General features: G+C 44.7%; 1 protein-coding gene across 1 annotated transcript; it reads left to right on the top strand.

Moving 5' to 3' along the window:
- The first annotated feature begins 268 nt into the window (after positions 1 to 268).
- Positions 269 to 27,477, top strand: LOC129380212 (uncharacterized). Its single transcript, XM_055076642.2, has 5 exons — positions 269 to 551; positions 2,031 to 2,182; positions 12,500 to 12,567; positions 25,227 to 25,313; positions 27,280 to 27,477. Exons 1-5 carry the CDS (start codon positions 435 to 437, stop codon positions 27,414 to 27,416), a joined length of 561 nt encoding a protein of 186 aa, XP_054932617.1. The 5' UTR covers positions 269 to 434; the 3' UTR covers positions 27,417 to 27,477.
- Positions 27,478 to 27,654: the final 177 nt, after the last annotated feature.

Below are 27,654 nucleotides of genomic sequence, written 5' to 3'. Positions count from 1 at the left end.
TGTCAAAAATTTTCTGCTCAGTCCAATTACGACTGGAATCTGTTGAATCCAAGTGCAGGCTTTCAATGTGGCGGACGGCTAAATAAATCAACTTGTTCGTTCGTTAGAATCCATGATAGAGTGTATAAGCGCGACTGAACAACGACGTAGGAAGAAACAGATACACAGGGACAGCGCTTTAGGCGCTGTCTCTGTGGCTATGGATTTAAGCGCCGTCTGTGTGTATCTGTTTCTTTGTAGATCCTCGTTCAGTCGCGCTTATACACTGTATCATAAATAAATCAAATGTATTTAGTGCACAGGAACGAAACAGTCAAAACGTAGGAGATGTAGAAGAAAACTATAAATACATTATTCAAGGGGCCTGAACTTCATCGTTGGTTGTTCGCCAGCCAAGCGAAAGAGCTAAAGGGACGCGCGTTTTCTGTGCAAACATGCAGTCGCTGTTTTCTTGTGTCTTACTGTTAATTTCAGCATTATTGCTGGAAGTACCTATCGCTTCAGGCAAAGCAAAACACCAACTGAAACACGATGTCACGGATGCATTTAAGGTACGTACACAAGAAAGCGGACTACGGTAAGATTCTAACATATGAGCGGCGAACGGACCATGTGTACTTAAATTAGGCACCGGAATAAACCAGAGCATACATTGCGTTTCTGTTTGAGCCTTCCCATTTTCTATAACAATCGCTGTATACTCTAGCGTAAAACACGGCAAGCATTCCGTTACATTCTAGCCAAAGAGCTTAATGTTTGTATTGCCTGCATGAAATTTTTCAAACTACGCGTTTAACGCTTCACTGCTAAGGTGATCAATTGGCCTGATTATATTGGGCAGTGAAATAAATGCAATTCCTTTGGCGCAACTGATCAAAGGTAAAAGATGGCACTGATGGGTAATTCCTCCCTAAACGCTAACGTTAGTACTAGAATTTACGCTGGAAAATATGTGCTCTTAAACATGGATGGTCTAAGGTTAGGGATTCTGTCGATTCTGTCCCATCCTTCAAAACAAGCGTGAAATAACAGATGATGTCTCACTAAAAGCAGAGGACTTCCGTCCAAACTCCAAATACTCGTTTACTTTATGCAGTGAAGCAGTCTCAAAAGTGCATAAACATTTCGAAGTGTGAGAAAGCATGCCGACAATGGGGAGCACTACCCCCAATGTTTTTTTTTTTTTTTCATGTTTACAGTGACTATAAGTGATTTATTCAGAGAGTACACACACGAATTATATTTGTGGCCCGTGGACCTATGACCTGCAATGAAGCATATATACTACTACGGTTGCTGCCATTAAATCGGTGAAACCAATATTTTTGAGCAATGAAAGGTAATCAATTTTGAGCTACCAGCTGTGTATACTAAACGGTTAAGAATAATTGTTCCAAAGAAATCGGCTCTTTGGCTGACGGTTTAGTTCTCAGTACGATATGAAATTTGCTTGGAAGGTAATGTTAGTACTCTGGCTGCTATCGCTGAAAATGACAAGTTGGTTTGCATGAACAGGAAGTGAACAAACCGTAGTTTTTAGCTCCAGGTTTGGCATGTAAAGGAACTGAATTAGAATTTTACCCCAGAATAGCAGAGGACATTCACCGTGCAAACATGCTTTCCTACGTGCAAGGAAAGGACCCTATTCTCTCCATATACTATTAGGAACCGCTTAGTGGAACTCAAACCTTCATTCTATGTCGCGAGGTAGGCGGTAATACAGGAGAACATTTGATAGATGCAGGCATTCAAATGTTATACCCCTAAGCCAGACCTAAATAGTTTATGAGTACTCACAGGGGGTTTTTACGCTGTATTTAGATTTCTCGCAAGCAGCAGGGGGCAACGACGCAGTTTGAGATCGGTAAGAATAAGCATTTAGCCTTTTTTAAAAACTCTGAGTTACATACACAAAGTAGTTTGGTACAATGCATCTGCATAACTGCTCTGCCACAAAATACAGAATCATATTACTATTAGTACTAGCACATTCGGATCAATTATACATTTGTCTTCGCTTGATATTGCAGATGTTTGAGGTCTTCCCTTACGCCATTGCCGCGTTTGATGCGGATGACGATGGAGATCTGGACTGTGTGATGGTCGTGCGGCAAGATCTCGATGAGAATCGGAAGGCTGCTACCTACGTGATTGTGCTGCCATCCTTGAACGGACGTCAAGCGTGAGTTCACACGTGGTGCAAATGGCGAGCACTTGGAATGGTTGTGGTGCCTGTGCATATATATATTTATATATATATATGCAGGGTGTACCAGCTAGCTTGGACCAAGATTTTGAAAAAACCTATGCGTGCTTCAGAACAAGATCGCGTGCATATTGTTAGCGTTTATCTAAACTTACAGTACCATTTCTCGCTCGTCTTTTTTGAGTAATTAGCCGAGATAAATTAATTAATTTTTAAATATAGTTTGAAGCGTTCAGGCCTCAATGGGAACGTTGTGGAGCTCCACAAATATTGCCCACCTCAGGCACTTACCACGAGATAGACTTAGCATGGCCGTTTTTATTCGGAAAAAACGAAAGCCCGCGGAGTATAAAAATAACACGTGACAGCGCGCTTTGTGCGCCCGAATGCGCCGCGATTACAGCGCTCTCAACCGTGCTTTGTAAAAAACATCGCTCGCTTCGCGCCTTTCGTGCTGCTCACGACAGAGCTTCGCGTTGGGTTTGGTTCCGAGATAAACGCCAGTGGGTTCGGGGGACAATTGAAATACAGCGCGGCTCCCGTTTCTGCGGTGATAATTGCACTCTCGCGCTAGCAGAATGAATGCGGAGGTAAAATGATGAGCTCATGAGTTCGAATTTGGGGCCAAGACCCCAAAATACAAACACGCATTATAACATGCTTGATAACGTCGTATGAATTACGTTGGTTGTCACAAAAGGAAAAATTGTAAACTGACACAGAAGGTTGATATTTAGTTTCATGTCCATTCCTTGTCCGCAGAGAATTTGTAGTTTCATATTACTTACGTGCCTTTTCAACATCGTACAAATGTTTCACACAGATGGCTTTTATCATGGATAACGGTTGTAGAGATTTATTTGCTGTGATGTCTTTTTAAAGAATCTGTTCAAAGAAGCCCCCTGCCATAATGCAGCATTGGCACCTTTTCAGCACGTCCGATGGAGCTTTTTCGATGACACAAGGCGGTATCTCTCTGCAGGCCTCAGGAATCTCTGCCTTCACCACGTCTGTTGTAGTTGTAGGTTTGCGGTACCCTCGGTATTTCACTAGTCTCCACATGAAGAAGTCAAGAGGTGTCAAGTCCGGTGACCTTGCAGGCCATGGCCCTGGCCCATGTCGCCCGACCCGCTGGCGTTTGAAGGCTTCGTCAAGCCAGGCCCGGGCAAGGCTGATGCTGTGATCTGGTGCAACGTCGTGCTGATGCCAAGTTCGCTTTAAAAACGGATGATGAAGATCACAGCGAAAATCTTCGACAGGGCCTTCCAAGATGTCGTTCATGTACCGCTGAGCAGTGAGCAGGCAGTTAAAAAATATGGGGACAATTATTATTTCGTCGAACATACCGGACCACACACTGAATGACCATTGGTACTGGTGTCTGGCCTGCTCCACCCAATGCGGGTTCGTGTCGCTCCAGTAATGCGCATTATGGATGTTGACTTGAGAATTTCTGGAGAAGGTTGCCGCATCTGTCCAGAGCACTTTGTCAACAAAATCTGGTATTTCGTCTCGGTTCACAAGGATACAATTTTAGAAATCAGGCCGCCATTGAAAGTCTCTTTCTTGCAGCTTTTGGTGCAGTTGGAGGTGATACGGATGCATTTCATCCTTCCTAAGAAATCTTGGCACTGAAGACTTTGAAATGCCGACCTCACCACTCACATCACGCACGCTGGAATAAGCGTTTGCAGTCATGAAATCCAAAATATCTCCTTCAGCCTCTTCACTGATGGTCCCCTTTCTGTGCCGTGTCTTCTTGAAGCTACCTGTTTCTTTCAGCGTCAAGTAACTCCTGATAATTGTGTTCGCGCTTGATGTTCCCCCACATTGCCAATTTCGCTATACCTCGGCAGCTCTCCTGTAGTAGCCTTGGGCTGCTCCCGAGGCTGAGACCATGTTCGCCTTCTGCTCGCTTAAGTACGGCATGCTTTAGGCGCTGCAAAGAAATTCTTCGAAACTGTTGCTCGGCACGACAGTAATAGACAGTGGAGCTCACAAGCATCCAACCGCTGGCACAGCTTGGAAGAAAAGCTGCGTTGTAACAAATGATACTCTCTTGCACAGGTTCTAGATGTATGATGCATGCTTTGTGTGTATTTTTTCTATTCCGCATCGACTTGAACGCTAAAAAAAAAAACGATCTCCTCGTCATATCGGAATAAACGGCTGATGACGGCGCGTTCTTCGGCGACAGGCGCGAGCAGCTGCTGACGAAGCGCACTGTCGGAATGTCAGATTCGCGCAAAGGTTGAAGCCCTTTCTCGGTAGTGAAGGGAAAGCGCGGCGCTGGTGATGTTTTTACAAATCACTCATGAGAGCGCTCTAATCGCTGCGCATTCGGGCGCACAGAGCGCGCTGTCACGTGGTATTTTTTAAGCTCCACGGGCTCTCGTTTTTCCCGAATATAAACGGCCACGCTAAGTCTGTCTCCTTAGAAGTACCTTGGATGGGTAATATTTGTGAAGTTCTAGACCTTTACTATTGACGCCTGAACGTTTCAAGCTATATTTAAAAAGTTAATTTATCTCGGCTAATTATAAAAAAGAAGACGAGAAAGAAATGGTACTGTAAGTTCAGATAAAAGCTAACAGCATCCACGTGATTTCTGTTCTGAAGAACGCATAGGTTTTTTCAAAATCTTGGTCCAAGTTAGCTGGGACACCCTGTATATATATACATGCGTGTGTGTGTGCGTCTGTGTATACGGAAGCGAAAAAAACTGTGGGACAGAAGCTTTGTTAGATTCCACAACACTAGGTAGGCGAGTTATAAAAGAAAATTTTTTGAAAAACGAATCACAATATTTGAGAGAAATGACCCCCGCACATCGGATGAAATATTGAGTATTTTCAACTCTATCTAAATTGAAAAATGCAGGTTCAGCGGACTCTGTTCAGCATGCAATCACCTATTTACTTTATTTTAGACATCTGTTGTCCTTTTCAACTAAACTCCACCTCAGCCATAAAGCTTGCAACCGAGAAAGAAAGAAAACCTACTCGTATCTTGTGCGCCAATAAATAACATTATTAAAACAGAGACAATGCCACCAACCAGATGAACGCAGTAAAGCTTAGTGCTCTGCGAAAGAACTAAGAGCAATAGTACAGCACCACATATTTGTTTTCAGAAATGCAAGCGTAGCCATGCTGACGAAAGGATTAATTGCTATGCCTAAATCAAGACACACAGTTTGCAGGGTGCCTAATTTCCGACATGATTATTGAACGAATGGTAACTACTGTGCTTAAGTTACTTCCTCCGTGTGCTGAGGAGATGGTGTGCCTGCACAAAAACTGCATTTTCATGCAATAGAATCATTTGGGAGAGTTCTCACTTGCGTCAGTCTTTCTCCCTGTACACGGCAAAAAGTTATGTTATCACCTATAGCACTCGAACGCCACGAGTATATGAAAAACTCGGATCGTGAATTCTGGAATCGAGTACAAAGAAAAAAAGCAAAACTATTCGATTTGTATTGTAAAATTTGGATATCCGGAGATAACTAAAGTCAGTCAGCAATGAAATTACTTTTTATTTTTATTTAAATGTAGCAATAGGAGCTGGCAGCTTCGCATGAAGATTCAGCATTGAAAGTGGTAGCGAGCTGTATCTTTGTGATGAAGGGTTCTTAAAACGCTGACGTTATGAAAGGTGTTGCACTTGTTCCGCCTCAACTGTGCACGAGAACAGGACGAACAAAATCTCTCGGCCTTTGTCATTGTAAAAAGAAATGATCACATATACTTAGTTTAACATTTACTGTCTGTATTGCTAAGAACACTGTACATACCATGGTGCCGTGTCCACACATGTGCACAGCTTGTCAACAGCAACGCTAATGTGCGCCCACACACTAATATGCCAGGAGCGAATGTATTTGATCACAGTGCCAGAGCGCTTTGTACTCGTTCCTTGGCTCCGACACAGCTGATGCAGTGGAGCGTGACGGAGCGTATGCTAGGCTTCGTCGCCGTTTCAAACAAACCCGCCCCACGTCTTTAGAGGCCTTATGATCCTCCACGCGCAATCCGCGCGTGCGCTGCCAATAGCAGAACAACCCAACAGCGCCAACACCAATGAGCCGGCTTCAAGCATCCGTATTATTGTTGTCGCAATTATAGAGAAAAGGGAAGGGAAAGTGCATGAAACGATAAGTTGCAGCAATGTGAAAAAGCTGTATTTTCGCCCACTTTTACGTCCGTTTTCTTAGTATCTTCTACGTCAAGTAATGTAACGTTTTTTTCCCTACGCTCTTCCTCGCTTCAAAACCCATTGACTTGATGTGGTTGCGTAGACGTGCGGCATTTCAGAACAGTCGGACCTGATAGACCGAGGGTCTGAAACTTGCGTTACTTCAAAACATTGATGACAACGAATTCATTGGCTCCAAAATGTATCTGGTTGTTATTACCTATACAAATCGACATTAAAAAAGGGCAGCAGCCTTGTGTGGCCTAGCAAAGAACACAACTTAATTTCCTGCGAAGCGGGTTGTTTTGAGAAGTTAGAATTAAAATTTCAGTTATCTGTAACTGAAGCCCATAATTTAAAATTTTGCCCTTATGAGACTGGCCCTTGTAAAACTTTTCCCGTATGCGATGCTCTCGAACATTTGTGAAGGATTTTCTGATGAAATTCATCTACACACTTTTCCCTACACCAAAACATTCGCCGATATTTGATCGGCGAATGTTTCACCGCGTTGATCTCGGTCGTGTTCATACTTCTCCCAAGACAACGGTCTCACTTCATCGTTGTTCGTAAAACACACTTATGCCTCTCCTGATCACTCGCATATATAATTTTCTGATGAGACCGTAATTAGTCCGCGCACTTCGAACTGCTCTAACACTTCTCCATATTGTCTTAGTGTCATTCCTCTTGATACCGTCACATCATAAAAATACCTAGGCGTACATGTAACACGTAACTTAACATGAATGCCCATACTGAATAAATGACTGATAACGCTAATGTCATGTTAGCGCAGTTACGTCGCAACTTCTCTGTTGCTGCATCGCCCTTAAAACTCCTATTTTATACAACACTAATACGATCTAAACTTGAATACGCGTCATCTATACGAGACCCTGCACATGAAAATCTTGTATCTTCTCTCGAACTTATCTAAAATAATTCCATTCGCTTCATCGTTTCAAATTACAACCGTACCGCAATTATCATAGCTATGAAAGCTAATCTTTCCTTCCCACCTTTAAACTCTTACCGAAAAATCAGTCGCCTAACTCTATTCCACAAGGTATATGATCACGTCACGCTAGACGACGATTTTATTTAACCACCGGAATACATCTTTCGTCGCATTGACCATCGGCACAGGGTTCGCATAAAAAAATGCGACACTGAAGCTTTTTTTCAGTGTTACCTGCCCCGGACACCTGGCGAATGGAATCGCCTTTCTCCCGATAATGCAGCCATTGGAGACAATCAACGACTTCACGATGCACTAACGACCTTTGTTTATTTTGGAGAATGTTGATATTGTGATTTAACAAAATTCACTGTATTGTATTTCTTGTCATTGTGTTCCATGTTGCCCCCTTCCCTCTGTAATGCCCTTGGCATTGAGGGTGAGATAAATAAATAAATAAATAAATAAATAAATAAATAAATAAATAAATAAATAAATAAATAAATAAGTAAGACTGCGTAGTGCTCGAAAACGTAATTTACTTCAAATGCCGTGAATTAGAACATCCACTTTGCACTTTGCCTTCACGTTACCTATATTTTGACCAAATATAATCTCGGTGTAACGCAGAGCTTCTTTGGAACACTGGGAAATGCAGGATGAAATGGCCATGCAGCACCGTCAAGCAACTGCTAAAGAAATTTATTTATTTATTTATTTAATGCATACTGCTAGCTTTATATATAAGGGTGTAGCAGGGCCAACTACCAGCCTCCGTAATTTATTACAAATGCTGTAGTTGATGCACACACATTTAACTTCGCAACCAAATTTGTTGTCTATTTCCGCAAACTTTGCTCAATTTGATGCCTGTGGTACTTGTAGTTATGCCAGGGCAGCGGAATAAATTTCGCGCGACTCATAAAATACAAAGAAAGTGGTCCGAAGCACTTGCACACGTAATTTATTGCAAAAAACACAATTAACCCACGCACTTCGAACTTTGTGTGCACATTATCCATAACGTAGCCCATATTTATGTCAAATATAAGTGACGTGGCTTGTTTATTCCTCTTACTACACCGTGGAAGCCAACTACAATCTTCGTATACCATGTAATAATAGAGAATGGTCCTTCTGTAATTATTTGTAATGTTCCCAATTAAGCGACAGACGTGAACGTGTCGCCATGCACTAGAGTTAACCTTTTCCCAGCTAAATTAAAACTGCGTGTCTTGAACTGTTGTTTGAGGACTCTGGAAAACATTGCGGAAGACGGAAGTAAGAGTATCTGGAATGCCTGAGTAAGTAATTTTCCACAAATACTGTAAATAGCTTAGCCAGAATAAGCCATTATGAGACCTTATAAAATAAAACTTCCAATGTGATTTTATTCGAATTTCCTGACGTCAAACTTATTAATCGCCGACGGAAGCATTGGGTCGTTACCCGCAGAGTTGTCTGAACAGCCCATACAAACGTTCCCCTCGTTTAAAGGAGGTCCATTTTGTTCACTTTAAAAACTAATAACATTGCCTACATTCAGCGCTTTTTTTTCTATTTGTCTGACAAAAGCCGAGGAGCACGCTCAAGTGTGGAGAGTTTCGATAGAGAGGAGCCAGTGCAGAGAAAATACCTAACCGGATGAAAAGAGCGGTGCCGATGTCTGCGATGGGTCCTCTTCCCCTTACTTCGCTTGCGGTGGCTGATCAAAAGTCGCGGTGGTGTGCAAAGGAAGCTTAAGAATGCCACCAAAGCGGATCTCCAGCAAAGAATAGTTGGCACAGCGACGTAACAAACATGCCGGAAGGGCTCGATATCGTTACACGGCCAAGAAAAAAAGCTTTATTGGTCGCGAATAAACCCATCCTCCCTGGCATGTGCGAGTAGCCAGTGCCTGAGCGATCGGCAGGCAGTCATCTTTTATTCCTTTCGGAATAGGGCAGTCTCCGGCTATTCAGAAATAAATTCCGTTTTGTTCTGCATAATGATGTATTTTTAACGCGTACACATCAGTTTGACGCGTTGAGTTTTCACGGTTTAGTGACGTCGCGTCTTGGACAGGCGAAGTGGGCGCCGCCCGAAAACTTTTGACCTATAGCAGAGGGTTCATGGCGAAAAGGCGTCGAATCAGAAATAGTTTTTCTTCCGTTTGGTCTAATCATGCATAATCATTCTGTACATGTCATATCAGATGTGGAGCTATGGCGGTTTTCGTGGTGTCGCGTGACAGATATGCGAAGGGGGGTTGCCCCAAGGAGGTTTTGAACTATAGCGGTGGGCTGAGGGCAGATTTGGAATAGAAAAGTATTGAATAGCTTTATGTTGTAGCGTCCATGGTTGGTGATCCAACATGTTTCCTATTATAACGAGGTATAAATAACGCGCCTCATACACTTCACCGTAGAAGACCTGCCAAACCAACCACACTCGTCGTATAAAGCATGATAATTTAGAGAAGATGTGTAATGAATTATAATTTTCGAAGCCCATTAATTGATCTACTGAATTCAATCTTTTCGTAAGCGTTAAGCATAGAGTCACCACATTCTCTGTAAATATGAAATTTATGCCTATTTCGGTCCTCCTATGGAAGCGGGGAAACTTTTCAAGCGTTTCACACGCCTTTAAACGAGTGAGAAAGATCTTTCAGTCATTTTCATTTAAATCTTTAAGGCTGCGGTGGTATCAACTGACCACAGCACACAATTCATGAAACAAAGTAAATATAAAAAAATTAAGCGCTCAACGTGCAGCCTGCAAAGTGGTGAGGCAACGCTAGAAGCTCATGCCGAATGGTGCAAGACAACCATTGTTCTGCAGAAAAATCCCACTAAGAAAATCAATAGTAGCAGTAACACTCTTCTATTCGCTTTACGACGTCGTCAGCGCCAAACAACTTGGGTATTCGGTTTCACAATATTATTCTACAGTAAATATATATGTTTAATAGCAGTTCATGAAAACAAATATGAGCAAAGTGATTTTCGCTACTCATTTAACAGTTCATTTTGCTGTTGGCGAATTTGACGCCACCAGGGCTCAGTGGTATTAAAATTGAGTTCTCGAGTAGCCAATTCGTTTTATTTCATGTTTACCCAGCCACTTTCTGCAAGCACAATGTGCTACGTTTGTTATTTCCTACATATTTAGTCGTTCGGGAATGTTATTCGTTTAAAAATCTACAAAAATGACCACTTTCAGTTGCATGTTGATTATTCTTCAATAAAATTAAAGAAGAATTGAAATCATGTGCCAAACCTTTTCGCTAAATAAGAAGATAAACTAAGAATTCCTTCGAAGAGCTCGGCCTACGGATATCAAGAACTCAGCGCGAACTGTGACTCAGGTGAGGACGTCTCAGCTCCTGCGATAAGCTTATTTTTATTTGGTACAGTTGTTTCCTAGTTTGAACATTACACGGGCCAGAATTACGTTTGAAGGTAATAAAATACAAATTCTATCCAACATTTCCAGCCCCTGCAATAGAAAACATAAGAAAGCTGTGCGTTTTTGAAAGAATACATCATGTGTTGATTGACAACATTTGAGCCCTGGTGGTGTCATTTCACACAATATCCGCGAATTGGCTAAAAGCTGTAAAATTAAAAATTTTCTTTTTGTATCATGCTTGTAAGAGCTTTGTCACACAAAATATGTCAAAGGAAAAAGATACCTGCCTAAAGGAAAAAAATGCAGGGCCAAGAGGGTCAACCCATGATTAAGTCGCACATTTCAAAATTCGTCTCCTTATTGAATATCCCCACAACCACAACTAAGGCTATGGCGTAAGATCCCTGTAGTCCTTTAGCAGATGCATCTAGCCAGCCTTGACACCATGCGTGATGACTCGGAGCCCCGTATTATTAGGCCTGGTGTACACAGCCTAACACTTCAAGTTAGAATTTCAAACATAGGTTTCGTGCAGTTGCACGCAACGTACTGGGTTGCTGGTTTCACGCGCAGCAGGTGATATGTTTGTATGAAAGCAATTTGCGGTAATTGTGCTTTCATCAATGCGACAGCGATGCGTCACATCACCTTTACCGTAGGAAATTCGTGCAGCAGAGGCAGCTCCGTTTAGAACGCACATAACGTATGCGGTAGATTGAGGTGCTGTACTCGTGCAAATGACAAGAACATAGCTTGCAAAGAGGCACATGAATAGAGTTACGAGTGCTCTGGGGGATAACGGGTCGTTGATGTCCAATACTGAAATTTAATGTCAAAGGCCAAATGATTAAACTCGGACATTTGCTTAGTGTGATGAAGACGAGGACACGTATATTTTTAAGGAAAAGAAAAAGGTAAAGCACTATTCCGAAGCAACTTCCACTCCTTTAAAACATAACGGATCGCAAAAGGCGTTTTTACAATTCTAGTGCTGGAGCGGCAGAGCCAAATTATTATTTGCTGTGCCATATAACTTGTACAAAGTATGAGCAAAGCACACTGCAGTATTTATTAAGTTAAATGAATGAGGAGTTGTTTCGAATAGAAGTGTCGGCATTCGAAGCATCTGTGAACGCCGACGGCACCTTTATCGTCAGTTAACACTGCAGTATATACTTCATATATATATATATATATTCGTATATATAGCTTAATGAACATGGAGTTCTTTCGAATGGAAGTTCCGGCATTGGAAACATCCGTGAAGGCTGACGGCACCTTTATTGTCATTTAAGGCTTTCCTAAATAGAACACCAAGTTCCTGAGTGTTCTTTTATCAGTAAAAAAACGATCCTCGAAGGGTCTTTTTCTTAATGCCCAAATTATGCACAGTTAAAAAACGGGACTCCGACTTCAGTATCTTTATAACACCCTTTGATGCGCTAGCTTAGAAGAAAGGGTGGGGACAAGTTGGAATTTCAAGCCAAGTGCACATGGAATTGGTACAATATGTACCGTGTGCCAAACACTTCGCAACTGGCAGTACCTGCACGAAACGTTCCTTGGGAATAATGAAAGGAGCGAAGTTTACAGCAATGGAAGTGAGACAGATATCTCAGTTTATTTGAGAAGTGTGAATGATTGAGTGCTTCGAAAATAAAAGTATTCTACTGTGCCTAAAACACACTTGATTTTGTTTTGCCTTGGAGATGCATGAGATGTAAATTTTGTATGTCTTTCAGAGAGAACCTCACCTACTATTTAAGAGAAGGACCAGCAACTGACACAGTTTTCTTCACGCTGGATGACGGTAAATATGAAATGAGTAGTAAAGTAAGACTCCAAATATTTTGCTTGAACTGAAGTAACCTGAGAAGTTTGGCGCTCAAAATCGCCAATGCCATCTTTACCACTTGGAAACGACGGAAATGCACTCTAATTGATACGAAGTTTTTAATGGTCGCTGTGAATAGTATACTTTACGAAAATAACGATATGTCCACGCATTTGGCTACACGGTTTGACGGGTCATCTGTTTTCGCGCAGCATTTGAGAGGAATTCATTTGACCGCAAATCTGTTAAGGGTAGCGCCGCAACAGTTTTCATACGGCGGTCGGGAAGGCCGGCGGCGTCATGCGATGGCTGACCCGCATCACGTGTCAATCAAATAACAGCCAGCAACGCAGCCTACTTCGCGCACAGATTCGTTTCAGAAAGTAATTATAAAGAGTTCAAAATTATGGCGACCTCGCGTATACATCACACAAATGGACAGCAACTTCCTTGCGTAGTTAATCTGAGCAGATAAACCGTAATTTCTGTCTCGCGCGTCGCGTTTTACCATCTCCCCGTTGAAGGCAAGCTAGGGGGAGCGGAATTCGACAATTGTTTGTTTATTTTTCGTTGAATCTTTGTCCTTTTGGCTAAGATCAGTTTTTGTACGTCTCCGAACTCTGAACTCAGGACACCTTTCCTGACGTTGAGGTTCTTAAAGTCAAGCGTTTTTGCCGATTTTGAGACACTTTTTCATACGTATCCTGATCATAACGGTGAACGCGTTCAACGGGATAGTGCTGCCATCTTGGAACGCTCAAGCGAGTTAGTTTGCAGTTTCAAGTATAGAGTTTAAGACAATAATTAGTAGAGGAAGCTGTGGTACTATAGTGTCGACGGTAGCTGCAAGGAGGGCAATTCAGTCACCACGAGAATGATGTTTATTACATGGATTGCTTAAAACAAAGTTCCGACTTGGTAAATTCATCAGTGCGGTGCTGTAAAAAACTTAATGAACTTTAATAAATTAACACTAATAAAATTATCCGACGACAGGATTCAAACATGGGATCTATGGCGCAGAAACCTGATATTGAAAGCATTCAGCCAAGGACTTTTTTTGTTTATTGCCTCATTAGCAAGTTCACTCATTATCAACACCCGCGTTCAGAGATCCAGTGCGTGAAAGGCATATGTAAAATTTGTGGGACACTTAAGCTTCGCCTTTAAGAGCGGAACGCGGTAGCATACAAAGATTCCTGACTGCTTCTGACACTTCCTGGCAACTGCAATATGTAGCCGTAATATTTATCGGAAATAGCTGGCGGAGAATTGAATGCACGAAGGCGAGATTTCAGGTAGAAACGCGGCCTCTTGTGTGAGAGGATCTTCTGTTATTCTTTCGCACTTTTTATATTACAGTGCGAGAACATTTAACATAAAAGGCATGCGCTGCCGGTGTTCTGTTTCATGACATTTATTTGTAGGCTGCCATTCTCAAAGTTCTCAGGAATAACTCTGTAAACAATGTAAGACAAAGTATTAGGAACATTCGTGACGGAAGAACAACTCCGGTGCCGATGCCGGACGCCGACGCCGAATTTTCCACGAAACGTTAAAGGGGGATGGTACCCGGACAGAGGACTTTAAAGTTTTTGGCGAATATCTCAACTTGAACTCGCTACAAGGAATTCGAAATTTGCACAGCTATTTAAATGTGTATCAACTCTTCTACGTCAAAATTTCAATGAAAAGGTTCAGTGGTATGGAGTGTATAAAAACATAAAGGAAACATTTTTATTACTTCGGTAAAGGAAAATTTGAAAAATAACGATTCCTTCTAGTACAACGAATGTGCTCTCACATCTTTCCTACAACACGGTAACCTTACTGAATTAAAAGAAATGCGTTTTATAATTGCATACCTGACACAGAATGTTTTTTTAGATTTTACATTTTGACAAGTCGGTTTCTGGATGAAGAAAGTTGTAAAAAAACATTCCTAGAAAAATAATGTTTTTAGTTCAGTCGCTGCAATGACCGCTGAAGAATTATTGATTGAAATTTAAAAAAAAATACGTCCATTAAATGCAGAGAAAATGTTCCTTATACAAGTCAAAAAAGCATTTTCAGAAATGTTGATTTAAGTTTTATTAGTTCGACTATCCTAGTTGAACATTGGGCGTAGTCTGCAGGAATCATCTGCGTCTGATTTCTTTACGAAACCTTTTCTGCATCCTGGCATCTATCTATCTATCTATCTATCTATCTATCTATCTATCTATCTATCTATCTATCTATCTATCTATCTATCTATCTATCTATCTATCTATCTATCTATCTATCTATCTATCTATCTATCTATCTATCTATCTATCTATCTATCTATCTATCTATCTATCTATCTATCTATCTATCTATCTATCTATCTATCTATCTATCTATCTATCTATCTATCTATCTATCTATCTATCTATCTATCTATCTATCTATCTATCTATCTATCTATCTATCTATCTATCTATCTATCTATCTATCTATCTATCTATCTATCTATCTATCTATCTATCTATCTATCTATCTATCTATCTATCTATCTATCTATCTATCTATCTATCTGTCTGTCTGTCTGTCTGTCTGTCTGTCTGTCTGTCTGTCTGTCTGTCTGTCTGTCTGTCTGTCTGTCTGTCTGTCTGTCTGTCTGTCTGTCTGTCTGTCTGTCTGTCTGTCTGTCTATCTATCTATCTATCTATCTATCTATCTATCTATCTATCTATCTATCTATCTATCTATCTATCTATCTATCTATCTATCTATCTATCTATCTATCTATCTATCTAATGTGTGCACCTAACCGTTTTTCTGCCTGCCTGGGTCACTGGGTACTCTGTGGTCGAATGGTCATCACATCGGTCTGCTGTGTTCAGGTAACAAGGTTCGAAGACAAACATCCGGTCAACCTGGGTCACTGAGTTTGTGCCAATGTGTACATACGTGCCTCTCTTCGACGAGGCTCTTTCACGCTGTCATTGGTCACAGTAGATGCGGGACTGCGTAGTGTTGGATCTGAAGGACAATCCCAATTGCTGTCTCCCAGATAATTGGACCTTGCCGTTGAGTGCGGGAGCTGGCCATGGTTGAGGAGGACTTCGTGATGAAAAACTGGAGGTTTATTTACGTTATTTACACTAAAGATACAAAGAAATTAACAGTGATAAACTCATTGCTGGCCGGCAGCAACTCGGACGCTGCGGACCGTGGAAAGAAGCCCGAAAGAGATGAATGAAGCAACGCTTTCTTGCTGCTCCGGGTCTCTGGCTTTTAACCGCTTCGGTGTCTTGAGGTCATTTTCGGCTGATTGCTAGGCACCCGTGCGAGTGTAGTAACATTCGGCTCAGAAGGTCGCTGCATGGGCTTTACGGTCCGAGGGATCACTTGCCTCCGGTAGTGCCCTTCTGGTCTGCAACTGCCGTCACAATAGGCGGATGGGGGGGTGCTCCCAGGACTTCACGGTGAATTACAGCCGTCGTTCCCTCCAGGTTTGCAAGCGCCGTCATACTAGGCGGATGGGGGTTCCGAGGGCTTCACGGTCACTTAGAGCCGTCGTTTCTTCCGGGTTTGCAACTCAGCGGGGCGAGGCGGGTTGTTCTCGAGCGTCCTTTCAGAGCCGCAAAGCAGCTTTGCTCGGGACGCAGGTTATCTGGAATCGTGCCAGGCTCCCGCTTCACTTTCAGGAAGAGTCAAACAGTGGGACAATAACTCCCTATGCGGCGCACGAGGTTGGGGACGCCCACTTGCCTGGACGTGCTGCGCCTCGGAAACGTGGTAGATGTGCTTCCGCGCTCCTTAATTAGGTGTGACGGCGATTCGTTGTGATCTGGTGAACTCGAAGAAGGCTCAGGAAAAGGTCCCGTATCTAACAGTAGGCACCGCTGTTCGAAGAAGCTCTTTGGCGCCGACTTGGAACAATGGGTGTGCGCCACTCAGTCTGTGCTGGTCTCAAAACTCTTAGATGACAACTTCGGTCACTCCGTATGTGCCAGAAGGTGTGTGCCGCTCTTCAATGAACGTCTTTCAAGAAAACTTGGGTAACTAAGTATATGCCGCTCTACAACAACAAGATCCCTTAAATTTATCCGATTCTCAGCGGTATCATACCCACGCCCCAAGGATTCCTCTCAAGGACACTAACTTGCATTTACAGGCTGCGGCACAAATGCACTAGGTATATTTGCCGCTCTTCAATATAAGCCTCGCCAGCATTGGTCATTGAGTATGTGCTACTTAGTGTGCGGCAAGCGATGGAAGAATTCTCAGCGTTTGCAGGAGCCGGTGCTGTGCTTCTCGTCTGGGAGGCCACGTGCGGACTTCCCGGCCGTGCCGCCAGATGACCTTGCATGTCCAGAAGTAAGCGCTTGAGAGGAGACCAGCTGTGGCATCACGCGTTTCTTAGTACCCGTACGCACCGGCGCGCCATTCAATTAGAATATCACCACAGGGTTCGTCGCAGCGGCCCCAGATGACGCAGACTGCTTCTGGGAAGCATGAAAGAAGTCTCGCTGCAGCACACATCTCCTACATAACTCGTTTCGCCGGAGGCAATACGTTTGTGTTTGTATTGACTCAATGCTAGCGAATTACCGTTGAGGTTCATCGTGAGATTGGTTCTGACGACCTCCTTTTGTTGCAATCAGCATTCTTTGAAAAGTTCATCGATTTGTGAGATTTGACTGTCTGTTAATTTGTCTGTTTGTGTACGCCCAATCTCTTTCACATCAATTGGGGAAAGATAATTTCAAGAGGAAATGCAAAAAGCTCGTGTCGCCTGGTAGACCATAGCCTAATGTGAAGAACATCGGGCTGCTGTGCTCAGGAAATGGGGTTCAATGCCTGCCGTTGCATAAAAATTGGATCCCCAAGTATGTGCTGCTCTTTATTGAGCCTCTCTGCCGCGAACTTGGGTCACTGGATACGCGCTACTAGGTATAATGGGAATTTTAATGAGATTCGTTAATGCCACATTGTGCCACCTGGAATGTGCTGTTCTTCAGCGAACCACTTTGACGCCAACCTGGCTAATAAATATCCTAAGAATGCTAATCGCAATAGAAGCTTTTAAAGTTGCTCCGTGTTGTGCCTGACAAACCCTCAGAACAAAGGATGCTTCACCGGCGGGCATGTGGCTATCATGAGCGCTGATCACGCCTCATAGTTCACTAAAGGCAGGTCAATATGCGTCACCTGAGTCTTGCGGACAGATGTTCCAGATTTTCGACTTTTCCAGCGCCCAGAAATGACAGTCGCTTGAAGACAACGTTACCCACTCCTGACCGTCACGAACAGGCCACTGATCGATGACAGAATCATTGTTGAAAATTCCCGGGGAAAAGAGTAGACGGCAGGTTGACAATTTTCCACGTGCTTGCCTCGTATTGTGCAACGTTGGAGACAAGTTGGAGTAATGAAAAAAACGGGGGGGGGGGGGGGGGCGGTTACTGCAAGAAAAGTGGGGGCATCGGAAAAAAAGGGTGGGAGTACTGCAAAAGGTGGGACGTTGGGCTCGGGATAGAATGTGAACAATTCGGCGCTTGTGATTAGCTAGTGAATTCCCTCGACGAGGAAAAGAGGGAAAAAAACGGCATACGGAGCTGATCGGGACGGCTGTGGCAAAGGAGACGCTCGGTTATGCAAAGACTCTAGCACGTAGGATGCTCCGATAGTTGGAAGCGTGTTTGTAAAACTGAATCATGTACTTTTCAATATGAAACTTTTTCTGTTCTCCTAAACATCGCTCGGAACCATTATTTCTCCCGGCACCTGGCATGGAACCAGTCATGGCACATTCTTCGGCCACACGGACCCTCGACGTTAGCAACAGTGGCTGGCGGTGTATGGGATCGGTAGGCGTGGGCTACTTTAGTGGGGTGAGTCCCGCGTGCTTGTCTCTCTTTTCGCCAGACTTATTAGCGAAGGCAGTCGGCAAGGATGTACGATGTTAGTGATTTTATCTCGTAGACCAACAATATAGTGTTACGCGGACTGAATTACTACTGGGGAAGAAACAAAGGCGCACTGTAAGCATGGATAAGTTCACAATCCAAGAACTCCTCAAAAGTTATGAGCGGATGGGCACTTCGGTTGGCTCTGCGAAAGGAAAGAGGGACCAATAAGAGCTCTTGCAGAATGAGGAGAGGAGTTGGGAGGAGGCCCGTGAGGCCACAAGAATTACTTTGGAAGGCAGGAGCGCTGAGAAATTCTGCAATCTCCTGAAGGTAGCCATAAGGATGGGCTAGCTAGTGACTCATGTTTGCTGTTCATCTCGCCAGAACTCTCTCTAATATAAGAAAGCGGATGCCAGGACAGTATTTCTGTGTTTCCTGGTGGGCACTGTTTAGGAAATTTATCTTCTTTAAATAGCGAATTTCCGTTTTGAGGAAGGGTGAACTTTGAAGAAAAACAAATTGCCATGGAGAAATTCTAAGTGTAAGACTTCCTTCTAATTAGCGAGCAGTTGGCAATTTCCGCCGGCTGCGCAAGAGAAAAAAGTAGTTCTCGACATCATGAACGCAGAAGACGTGACGGTCGAGGAAGCTGACGAGGCTTGCGAAATCATCGTTGAAAGAAAGCAAAAAGCAGAAGCAGTGGCGGCGTTCGCTATGGAGAAATACAAAGAGCAGGGCCTCCTTCTAAATTGGGAGGAGTTGCGAATTTCCGCCAGCTCCGCAAAAACGAAAGCAACCATTCTCGATGTCGTGAAGGCAGGAGAAGTGACTGTAGAGCAAGCTGACGGGAATTGGGAAACCAATGCTAAAAGGAAACAAAAGGCAGAGGAGTGCGAGAAGCGTGAACGTGAAGAGGCAGAAAGGCGGAAGCATGAATGTGAAATGTGCGAGAGGCGCGAGAACGAGGAGGCAGAAAGGCGCAAGCGTGAAGCAGACGAGCATGAGAGGCGGGAGCAGGAGGCAGCGCAACGGCGCGTTCTAGGGATAGAAGAGCTTCAGCACAAAAGTCAGATACTTAGATGGCAGATAGCGCGACACCGGCTCCTAGATTTCAGGGCAGAGGAGGATATAGTAAATTTCCTCGCCGGTTGTGAACGAGCGTGTGAGAAAGAGGGTGTCAGCCGGGACTTGGGGACCGACAGATTACCAGGGCTAATCACGTTTAGTATCGCTAAGTGTTTCATGAACTGCTTGTCTGGGGAGAAAGCGCGTGACTACGATAAGGCTAAGAAGGCTTTGTTCAGACACTTCGGTCTAGCATTTCAGGCCGACTTCGAAGGCCAAAGCGAGAGAGCGGCAAAACTCGCCGAAGATAGCTGCACGCGCCAAAGATTCCACAGTACGCCGCGACGATAAGAGAGAAGCGACAAAACGGTAGTTCGTTTCGGAAAGTAAAAGGGTAACAAGTCTTACCATAGGAATTTTAAACCGCATATTTCAAGTTCCCCCGGCTCGCTTCAGGAGAAAGAGGGTGACGCTTGGAAGTAGCTCTATAAACGATGGTGCCCGTTCACGGTGTGCGCGCGTTGGAGCCGTGGAAGAGAGTTGTTTGTTACATCAGCGGAGAAAAAGGCGACATGGCCAGGAGCTGTGAGAAGCGGCTGGTATTTGACTCAACAGAAGACTCCGATATGAAGTGCAGCTGTTCATATCGCATATGAGACAGCTTTCAGTGAACAGCCAGGCGTGGACGGAGGCGGCAATTTCGGCCAGCCTGCCAGAGCAAGTCAGCTAGTGTTCTTCGATTAGGTCGGAGCAAACGCTTACAGAATGAGGAGAATCATTCTCCAATATGGGATATTTCAGGGCGAGAACACGAGAAGAGACTCAGAGACTGACAGGCGTATCCCCTATTGAGCAGCGGTCAAAGGACGATGGAACGTTTCCCTAGACCACTGCGCACATTGACGAGTCAAAGGTGTTAGCAGCTGGAACTGATGAGGAGGCAGCAGAGAGCGGCGCTTTTCTCTCAGAAAAAACGGAGGGCCCCTGAGGCAAAGTGGGTGCGGCAGTGGCAAGTTCGGCCAGACTGCCAGAAAAAGTCACCTATGTCTTTCCAGTCAGGGTAGATCTGCGAAAACCCAGAGAGTAATGAACTTTCAAGTGCGTGTGCAAAGGTTGCCATATAGAAAAGGCGTAGTCCCAAGATGAGAAAGATGGTTTAGGTCCAGCCGTCTAGAATCAAACGTGCGAAGCGCCAAGGCGACAGAGGCAAATGCGTGGAGGTCAGGATCCAGCCGGAGACTTAAAAAGCGAATGAGGGTAAATCCTAAGATTAGAGATTTGCCGAGATCGGGGAACGGCCTGATGCACACTTCAAAAAAGAGTGTTTCGCGCAGACTGAGGCGTAGTAACCGTCGCCTATCCGCATTGCGGGCATGTCATTGTAAACTGAGAGACAAAGGGAAGCGTCGTATAGTCTTCAAGGGACGGTCACTCGCTGAGGCAAAGAAAGGCAACTGCACAACACATAAGGGGACAGTACGTGTGCGGGTCCGTGAAGGTACCGCTCTCCCAGTACTTGGAGGTTGCTGTCCTAAAGTTGCAGCTACGAGGTGCGTCAGGTCAATTAGCGGCTTTTGCCTTCTTGGCGACCGTGCCTTGCTGGACACCTGGAAGGCGCGACCGTCTGGAGGTGGTCTGAAAGGATACGCTTGAGGCTCGAAAAGGAAATAACGAAGATGCGTTGCAAAATTGTTTTGTTCTTTTGTATTCAGTTTGTAAGAGATTTGTATCGCGCTGAAAATTTGACAAGCGTAGGGAATATTACAAAATTTTGTTAGGTTATTAGCATTTTGGTCTCATGTTAGATTCGGAATTTAAAGGGGAAAGTTTACGTCACGACAAGTGTAGCCTGGAAAGGCAAACAGTGTCAGTGTTGCATACAGTTTGGAAGGTCACGCCCAGGTTCATAAGTTATGTTGATACAGGAGATGATTACGAGCGGTGTTTATTTGGCAGTGGTGCTTTGTGGAGGTACGTTTTGTAGATTGAGCTCAGGTTTCATTTTGTCAACGATGTTCAAATGTTTTTAAACAATAATGTTTTTAAACAATATTGTTTCATGAGCTTTTGTTAGACAGCGGACATCGTTGGTCTCTTCTGCTCCTGGTATGGCAGATTTATTTTTTGAGTTACTTTGATGCTTACTTTGATGAAAATATGACAGCTGAACGCTCGAAAAAAGAAAGCGTCGGTGTTTTCGTGTTCTTTAGTCAAGCGGAGATGTAGGCTGAAGATAAAAAGCTTAGTGTAATTTTGATTGCGACTTGTTTTGGATAGTTTGCCCGACCTTCTGGAAGCTTTTCTTATTATTTGGCAGATTTGGTGATTTCTTCTAATCACGCTGTGTCGGATTATGTAAAGGGATGTCGCATAAAGACGGTCACCTGCCCAAATTGAGCGTTGTTTCTCAGTAGCACAATTTAGGAGAGCGCTGGGCTTCTGAGCCCATTTAAGAAAGAGATAGGGGTTTAAGATGGATTTCCTTTTTGTTTATTTCGCGAATTGGTATAATGTAATGATCATGTAGCTCTCTTGTGCTAAGCGTTACGGATGTGAATTAATCTAGGTCGTTTCTACTTTCGACTTCCTGATCTTCAATAGCTGTAATTCATGATTTCTTAGCTTCATTGCATCAAGCCTGTTTGTGTCTACTTGCACGAACACATAGTTGAAAGCTCATTGGCACTTGTCCGGATCAATGTGAAACTTGTGTTTCGCAGTTTTCCTTTAGATGGAGGTTGTCAGCTTATTTGAATTTGCACAGTCTGGCGATGAGGGTGGCTTGCATGCGGTGCTTGCGGCATTTTGTGTGACTGACAAAGGTCGCTCCTTGAAGTTTGCCATCTTGCTTTTATGCAGTCCAGTCAGAGCCCACCTATCAAGAGGCCTTTAACCAGAAGATCCTCATTCTCGGAAGCTGCAGCCCCATGGCTTTGAGCAATACAGGCATCAAGGCGGCCGAGCTGCATTGAACAACTCGACCCCCCGATGCTCCATCTGGCGGTGGGGGTGATGTTGTGTCTGGCGATTCCTCAGAACAAAAGAGGATTCACCGGCAGACATGCGGCTATCGCGAGTGCTGGTGATGCCTCATCGTTCATTCAAGGCAGCTCAATCAGCGTCACCTAAGTCTTACGGAAGTCAGTCATGTTCCAGATCGTCGGCTTCGAGCGCTCAGAAGTGACAGCTCGCTTTAAGACAACAAAGTCGCTCCCTCCTGACTGTCACGAAGAGGCCACTGATCGGTGACAGGGTCATTGTCGAGAACTCTTGGGGAAAAGTGTCGACGGCAGGTTCACAGTTTGCCACGTGATTACCTCGTATTGTGTAAGGTTGGAGACAAGTAGGAATACTGCAAAAAAAAAAAAAACGAAATAAACGTAAGAGCATCGCAAAAGGTGAGCCATTGGGGCCGTGATAGAATGTGAACAGTTCGACGTTTGTGATTGGCCAGTAAATTCCCTCGACGAAGGAAAGGGGAGGAGAAAAGGTATAAAAGCGGATCGAGACGGCTGTAGAGAAGGAGACGCTCAGATACGCAAAGACTCTAGCATGTAGTGTGCTCCGATAGTTGGAGACGTGTTTGTAAAACTGAATCATGTACTTTTGAATATAAGCCTTTTTTTCTGTGCTCCTAAACATTGCTCCAGACCCTTCTTTCTCCTGGAGCCTGGCATGGCACCAGCCATGGCACCTTCTTCGCCCTCACGGACCCCCCAACTTCACAACATGCGGTGCTGGGCGGAATCAAACCTGCGTTATATATGATCAGACAATCTTTTCAGAATTTATGGTCAAGCATTCAGTTGGACCATCGAGGTCGTTGCTCTTGAGGTCGAGTGGGTGGTGTCCTCATTCCAGGACTCCACTTGCCACAGACGCTCGACGTACTTGTTGGACGAGAGCTTCTTTTCCCGCTAGGGTATCTCCGGTCAGCTGTACCTCCCACCGCTCAAATGACGTGCTAGGCGTCTTTAAGTGTTGAGGTTTGCCCCCGCACCCCACGAGATGTGAAAGAATGTAGGGCGTGTGGCGTCGCACCAGGGGCAAATGCCGAGATATGTATGTGGGAACATTTCGCTTATCTGTGTAGGTTGTGGAATGTGTTGGTCTGAATAAGTCTGAGAGCTACTGCATCTTCAGTGCTGAACGTTTTGTGAGGGGCAGGATAAATCCTGGGATTGAGTCGTTGGATCTCGAGTCGGTCGCAGTAATTGGATGACAGGGCATGAAGGTAAAGGGCGGGGATTGATGAGACGATTGGTTTTGCCCCGTTCGGTTGATCAGCGCTCGATCTAAGGCATTCGCCCTTTCGTTCCCCTCCAGACCCGCATTGCCCGGCGTCCACGTGATTTGATGGGACTCTTTCAGCCTCGGGCCTAGCATCTGAGCCGCCAGCAGTCGTGTTCGTCCGTTGGTAAAGTTACGGCAGGTCTGTTGCGAGTCGGTAATGACATGAACTTTCCTGCCTATCCTGTCTGCTTTCTTTATTGCTAGTGCAGCGGCTATGCTCTCAGCCACAGCTGCGGTCTCTGCCCTGCCGGAGGCCGCGAGAGTCAAGGATTTGTCTGTCCCTTTCACGGCGGCTACCGCGAAGAGCCCCCCCCCCCCCCCCCCCCTCCCCGCATGGTACGCCGCCACGTCCATGTACGTTACGTACGGGCCACCCTTTAATTGTCGGTGCTGTCTGTCGACGCGAGTCTTGCGTTGTCCTTCATGGAGTTCATGACTCATGTGCTTCGGTATGGCGTTCGCCCTGATCTTGCCTCTGACCTCAGGCGGGAGTGATCGCTGCCCATTGAGGGCACGCAGCTCCGTTGCCGTTCCGGTCCGGTGGAGGATGGCTCTGCCCGCCGCCGTGTTCTGTAGTCTGGCTTTTTGCGAAGCCATAACCACGTCCGACAGCTCAGCGAAGGTGTTGTGGATCCTGAGGGCAGCTAACTTCTCGTTTGAGGTGATGACAGGGAGACCCAGGGCCGTTTTATACGCGCATCTGATGATGGTATCGACTTGTTCTTGGTCGCGTTTGTTTAGCGAGTGGTAGCGATACGGCAGGATATACATTACTTTGCTGATCACCAGAGCATGGACGAGCGGAAGCGTGTCCTCTTCTCGCATGCTCTTGCGGCGTCTTGTAATTCGTTTGGTAATCCGCGAGATCTGGTTGGTGGCAGACCTCAGGGTTTGGAAGGTGTGGGAGGCTTTCAGGTTGCTCTGGATTCAAAAAGAGTCAGAGATGTCTGAATGGTATCGCATTCCACTCCTAAAGAAGAAGCTTAAGCGTACACCAAATTTTATTGATGTTAATTTTGAGTTAACGCCCAGGAATGTTGTATATCAGTGAGGAGACCGCCTTTTCAATGCCGTAAAAGCGTGAGATAAGCTCAACGCTTGTCAAAACTTTCCTTCCTATTTTACAGCAACACTGGTAATAATCACATTTCTAATTCTGATATATACTTGTAGTGCCGAGCAGCTGAATTCTCGAACAGACAATTCATGGACGGAATTCTTAAAGCTTTTGTTTGTATCGGCTATTTAATATTGGCTGGTCACCGTCGCTGATATTCTCGTGGGTATCATGAATGGCAGGAAATTGTTCTTACGATGAATGATAGCGTAAGACCTCATTGCGAATGGGACACCAGATATGCAGTTCTTTGTACGTTATCTTTCTTTTGTTTTCAGGAGCCGAAGGTAGGGGAACGGCGAATTACATATATACCAACTATAAAAATTGCGCCGTGGTGGACTTCCCGTTCAAGAAGAGACAAAGTAAGAATCTATATTTAACTAGGCCAACCGGCCCGTAGTGGTCATTGTTTAGCAGGGAGCACGTAGGAGGGGCATCTCATGGTACACAATTTCATTGCAATCACACGAAGCCAACAAACTATGAGAGCTCGACGAGATCATTGGATGTACTAATTGTTTTCATTGATTTGTTGAGTTAGCTACGAGTGACGATTGAATATTGCGATGGACTTCGATTTCCTAACAATGAAAAAAAGTCGCAGTTTTCACTGAAACGAAGCATTCATTGCGATAGTGAATTATTGGACAGTTATACGAAGTAAGGCTAGTAGCTTTATCAATTTCGTAAGCTGCCATAAACATTATACCTTGCTAACAAAATTAACAAACACACTGTCACACGTGCACAGGCAAGCATGAACACCTCTCAGTCAATGACAGCACACACTCGTTGTCCGAACGCTGGCGGGGTGAAGAGCGGCAACAATGACGAGAGAATTCCCTTTTCTGCTAGCTCTCACTTGAGTGCGAACTAGACGCATGAGGACTCAGCGCACACGGAGCTGTCAGCCATCTCGGGCGGCATAGCCTTCGAACCCATCGCAGATGGCCTCCAAGGTAGAATTAGGACGGCCGCGCTCAGCCGCCGCAGCCAATCTGGAAAAGGAGATGCGGACCAACCTGCCCCCTTCCGCCCCCTTCTTAGCGCGCGCACATCTCCCCGATCCACTGCTCGCCCACGTGCGCGCGTGAGCTGACCACCCACACTTCCCAGATTCCTCCTTTGCGCGTGCGGGAAGAAGTTGCCACATGAAGCCACCATCCTTTTTGGCTGACCCTCGCAAGCTATCTCTCACGCCTGCAGCATACGGCGTGCCGTCGCGATGATATCGCCCTTGTACTTTATAATCAACTTCACGACGCCACCGACGCCGACGGGGTAGGTCCGCTGTGAGTGGCCTGCTAATTGACATCGCAAGAAAAAGCAAATAAAACGAAACAAAATCCATTTTGCAGCCGCTAGAAGCAGATCACAGAATTTACGCACGACGATTGGAGCCCTCTGCTAATTGAGCCACGGCGGTGGCTGTCCCTACGTCAACTTATGTGCGTACCTTTATAAAAATGTATATAACATGTAATAGTATGTTTCTCCTTCTAGTATTAGGTAGCGCCTATAGAGACCAAGGCAGTGGAATGGGGAGCATCGTCATGGCACACGCGTCACGTAGTACGTGACATTTGTACGGGGCAATAACATGGCCTATAAACTGTTGCATGCAGCCCTTAGGCACCGAGATGCCACAGTCAAGATGTGCGCTGTAATGAGCAAGACTCAGGGTAACGAAAGTCTCTATCTCAAGCAACTAAGTTGTCCAGCCAGCAGGAAAGAAATTCAGAAAAGGAAAGGCATAAATTTTCTAAAAAGTAGGGCTACTGTGTTAAAAATTTGCACTTGCGAATGGCCTAACCTTGAAAATTCCGAGTAAGGACGTGACCTAGCTTTGAAGTTTGAATTTTGCCCATTATATACATGGCAGAGAGAGAGGAGAGGAAAGAATTGCGTAACCAGCTTGAGGAGCCCATGGACCGCAGTAATATATGCAGCCAGTCGGCAGCAACTTCAAATATTATAAGATCATTTCAGAATACGCTTACTCACGTTATACACGAGAAAAAGCCACAACTTAAAAAGAATGCAGCATATACGTAATCACATTTTGTTGTCTAATGAAATAAGCAAATCAGAAATGGGTAAAGACCATGCAATGATGGTCTAAAAGCGAGAGAGAGAGAGTGAGAGAGAGAGAAGTCATGAGAGAAAGGGAGGTAAGGGCTTGTAAGAAAATCCATGGGAGTGACGCATGATAATGCATAACTCACGTATTCGTGTCGTCACGAGGTCATGTATTTAGATTTCTTTTTCTCTTACGCTCGAGCAGCACTCACAGCAGGAACCACATTTGTTTTTTGTATTTTTTTGCAGGCTGTGGTCTATGGGTCACGAAAGATGTGTTGCACAGTTACCCGCAGGAATGCATTGACCAGTTTGAGGACAACTGCGACAAGGCGGTCGCGGTGTTCGACGACGAAACGTGCAAGGGTGTGTTCGACCATATCTAGAGCACCTCTCACGCATTTGTATTTTCACGAGTGTTCGGTCATTGGTACCGAATAATAAATTGCCCCATCACAGAAAACTAAACTCTCCCGTCAGTTACTCATTTCTAATTCCTGTCCCCCTTCTCCACACAGTCCGCGAAACCCCTCCGTAAAAAAGGTGACAGGCATATCCAACGTGCTGTTAGAAACTAAATGACGCGAAGCTTGTTTAACTTGGCGGCTCAGCAGCAGTAGTGGG

The sequence above is a fragment of the Dermacentor andersoni genome, chromosome 2 (genome assembly GCF_023375885.2).
Source record: "Dermacentor andersoni chromosome 2, qqDerAnde1_hic_scaffold, whole genome shotgun sequence".
Taxonomy (NCBI): domain Eukaryota; kingdom Metazoa; phylum Arthropoda; class Arachnida; order Ixodida; family Ixodidae; genus Dermacentor; species Dermacentor andersoni.
This window is presented reverse-complemented; position numbering and strand designations above follow the sequence as displayed.

Coding starts and splice junctions, on each gene's coding strand:
- LOC129380212 (XM_055076642.2), top strand. CDS start 435: ATGCAGTCGCTGTTTTCTTGTGTCTTACTGTTAATTTCAGCATTATTG. Junction 552..2,030: donor ATGTCACGGATGCATTTAAG/GTACGTACACAA, acceptor TTGATATTGCAG/ATGTTTGAGGTCTTCCCTTA. Junction 2,183..12,499: donor TCCTTGAACGGACGTCAAGC/GTGAGTTCACAC, acceptor TATGTCTTTCAG/AGAGAACCTCACCTACTATT.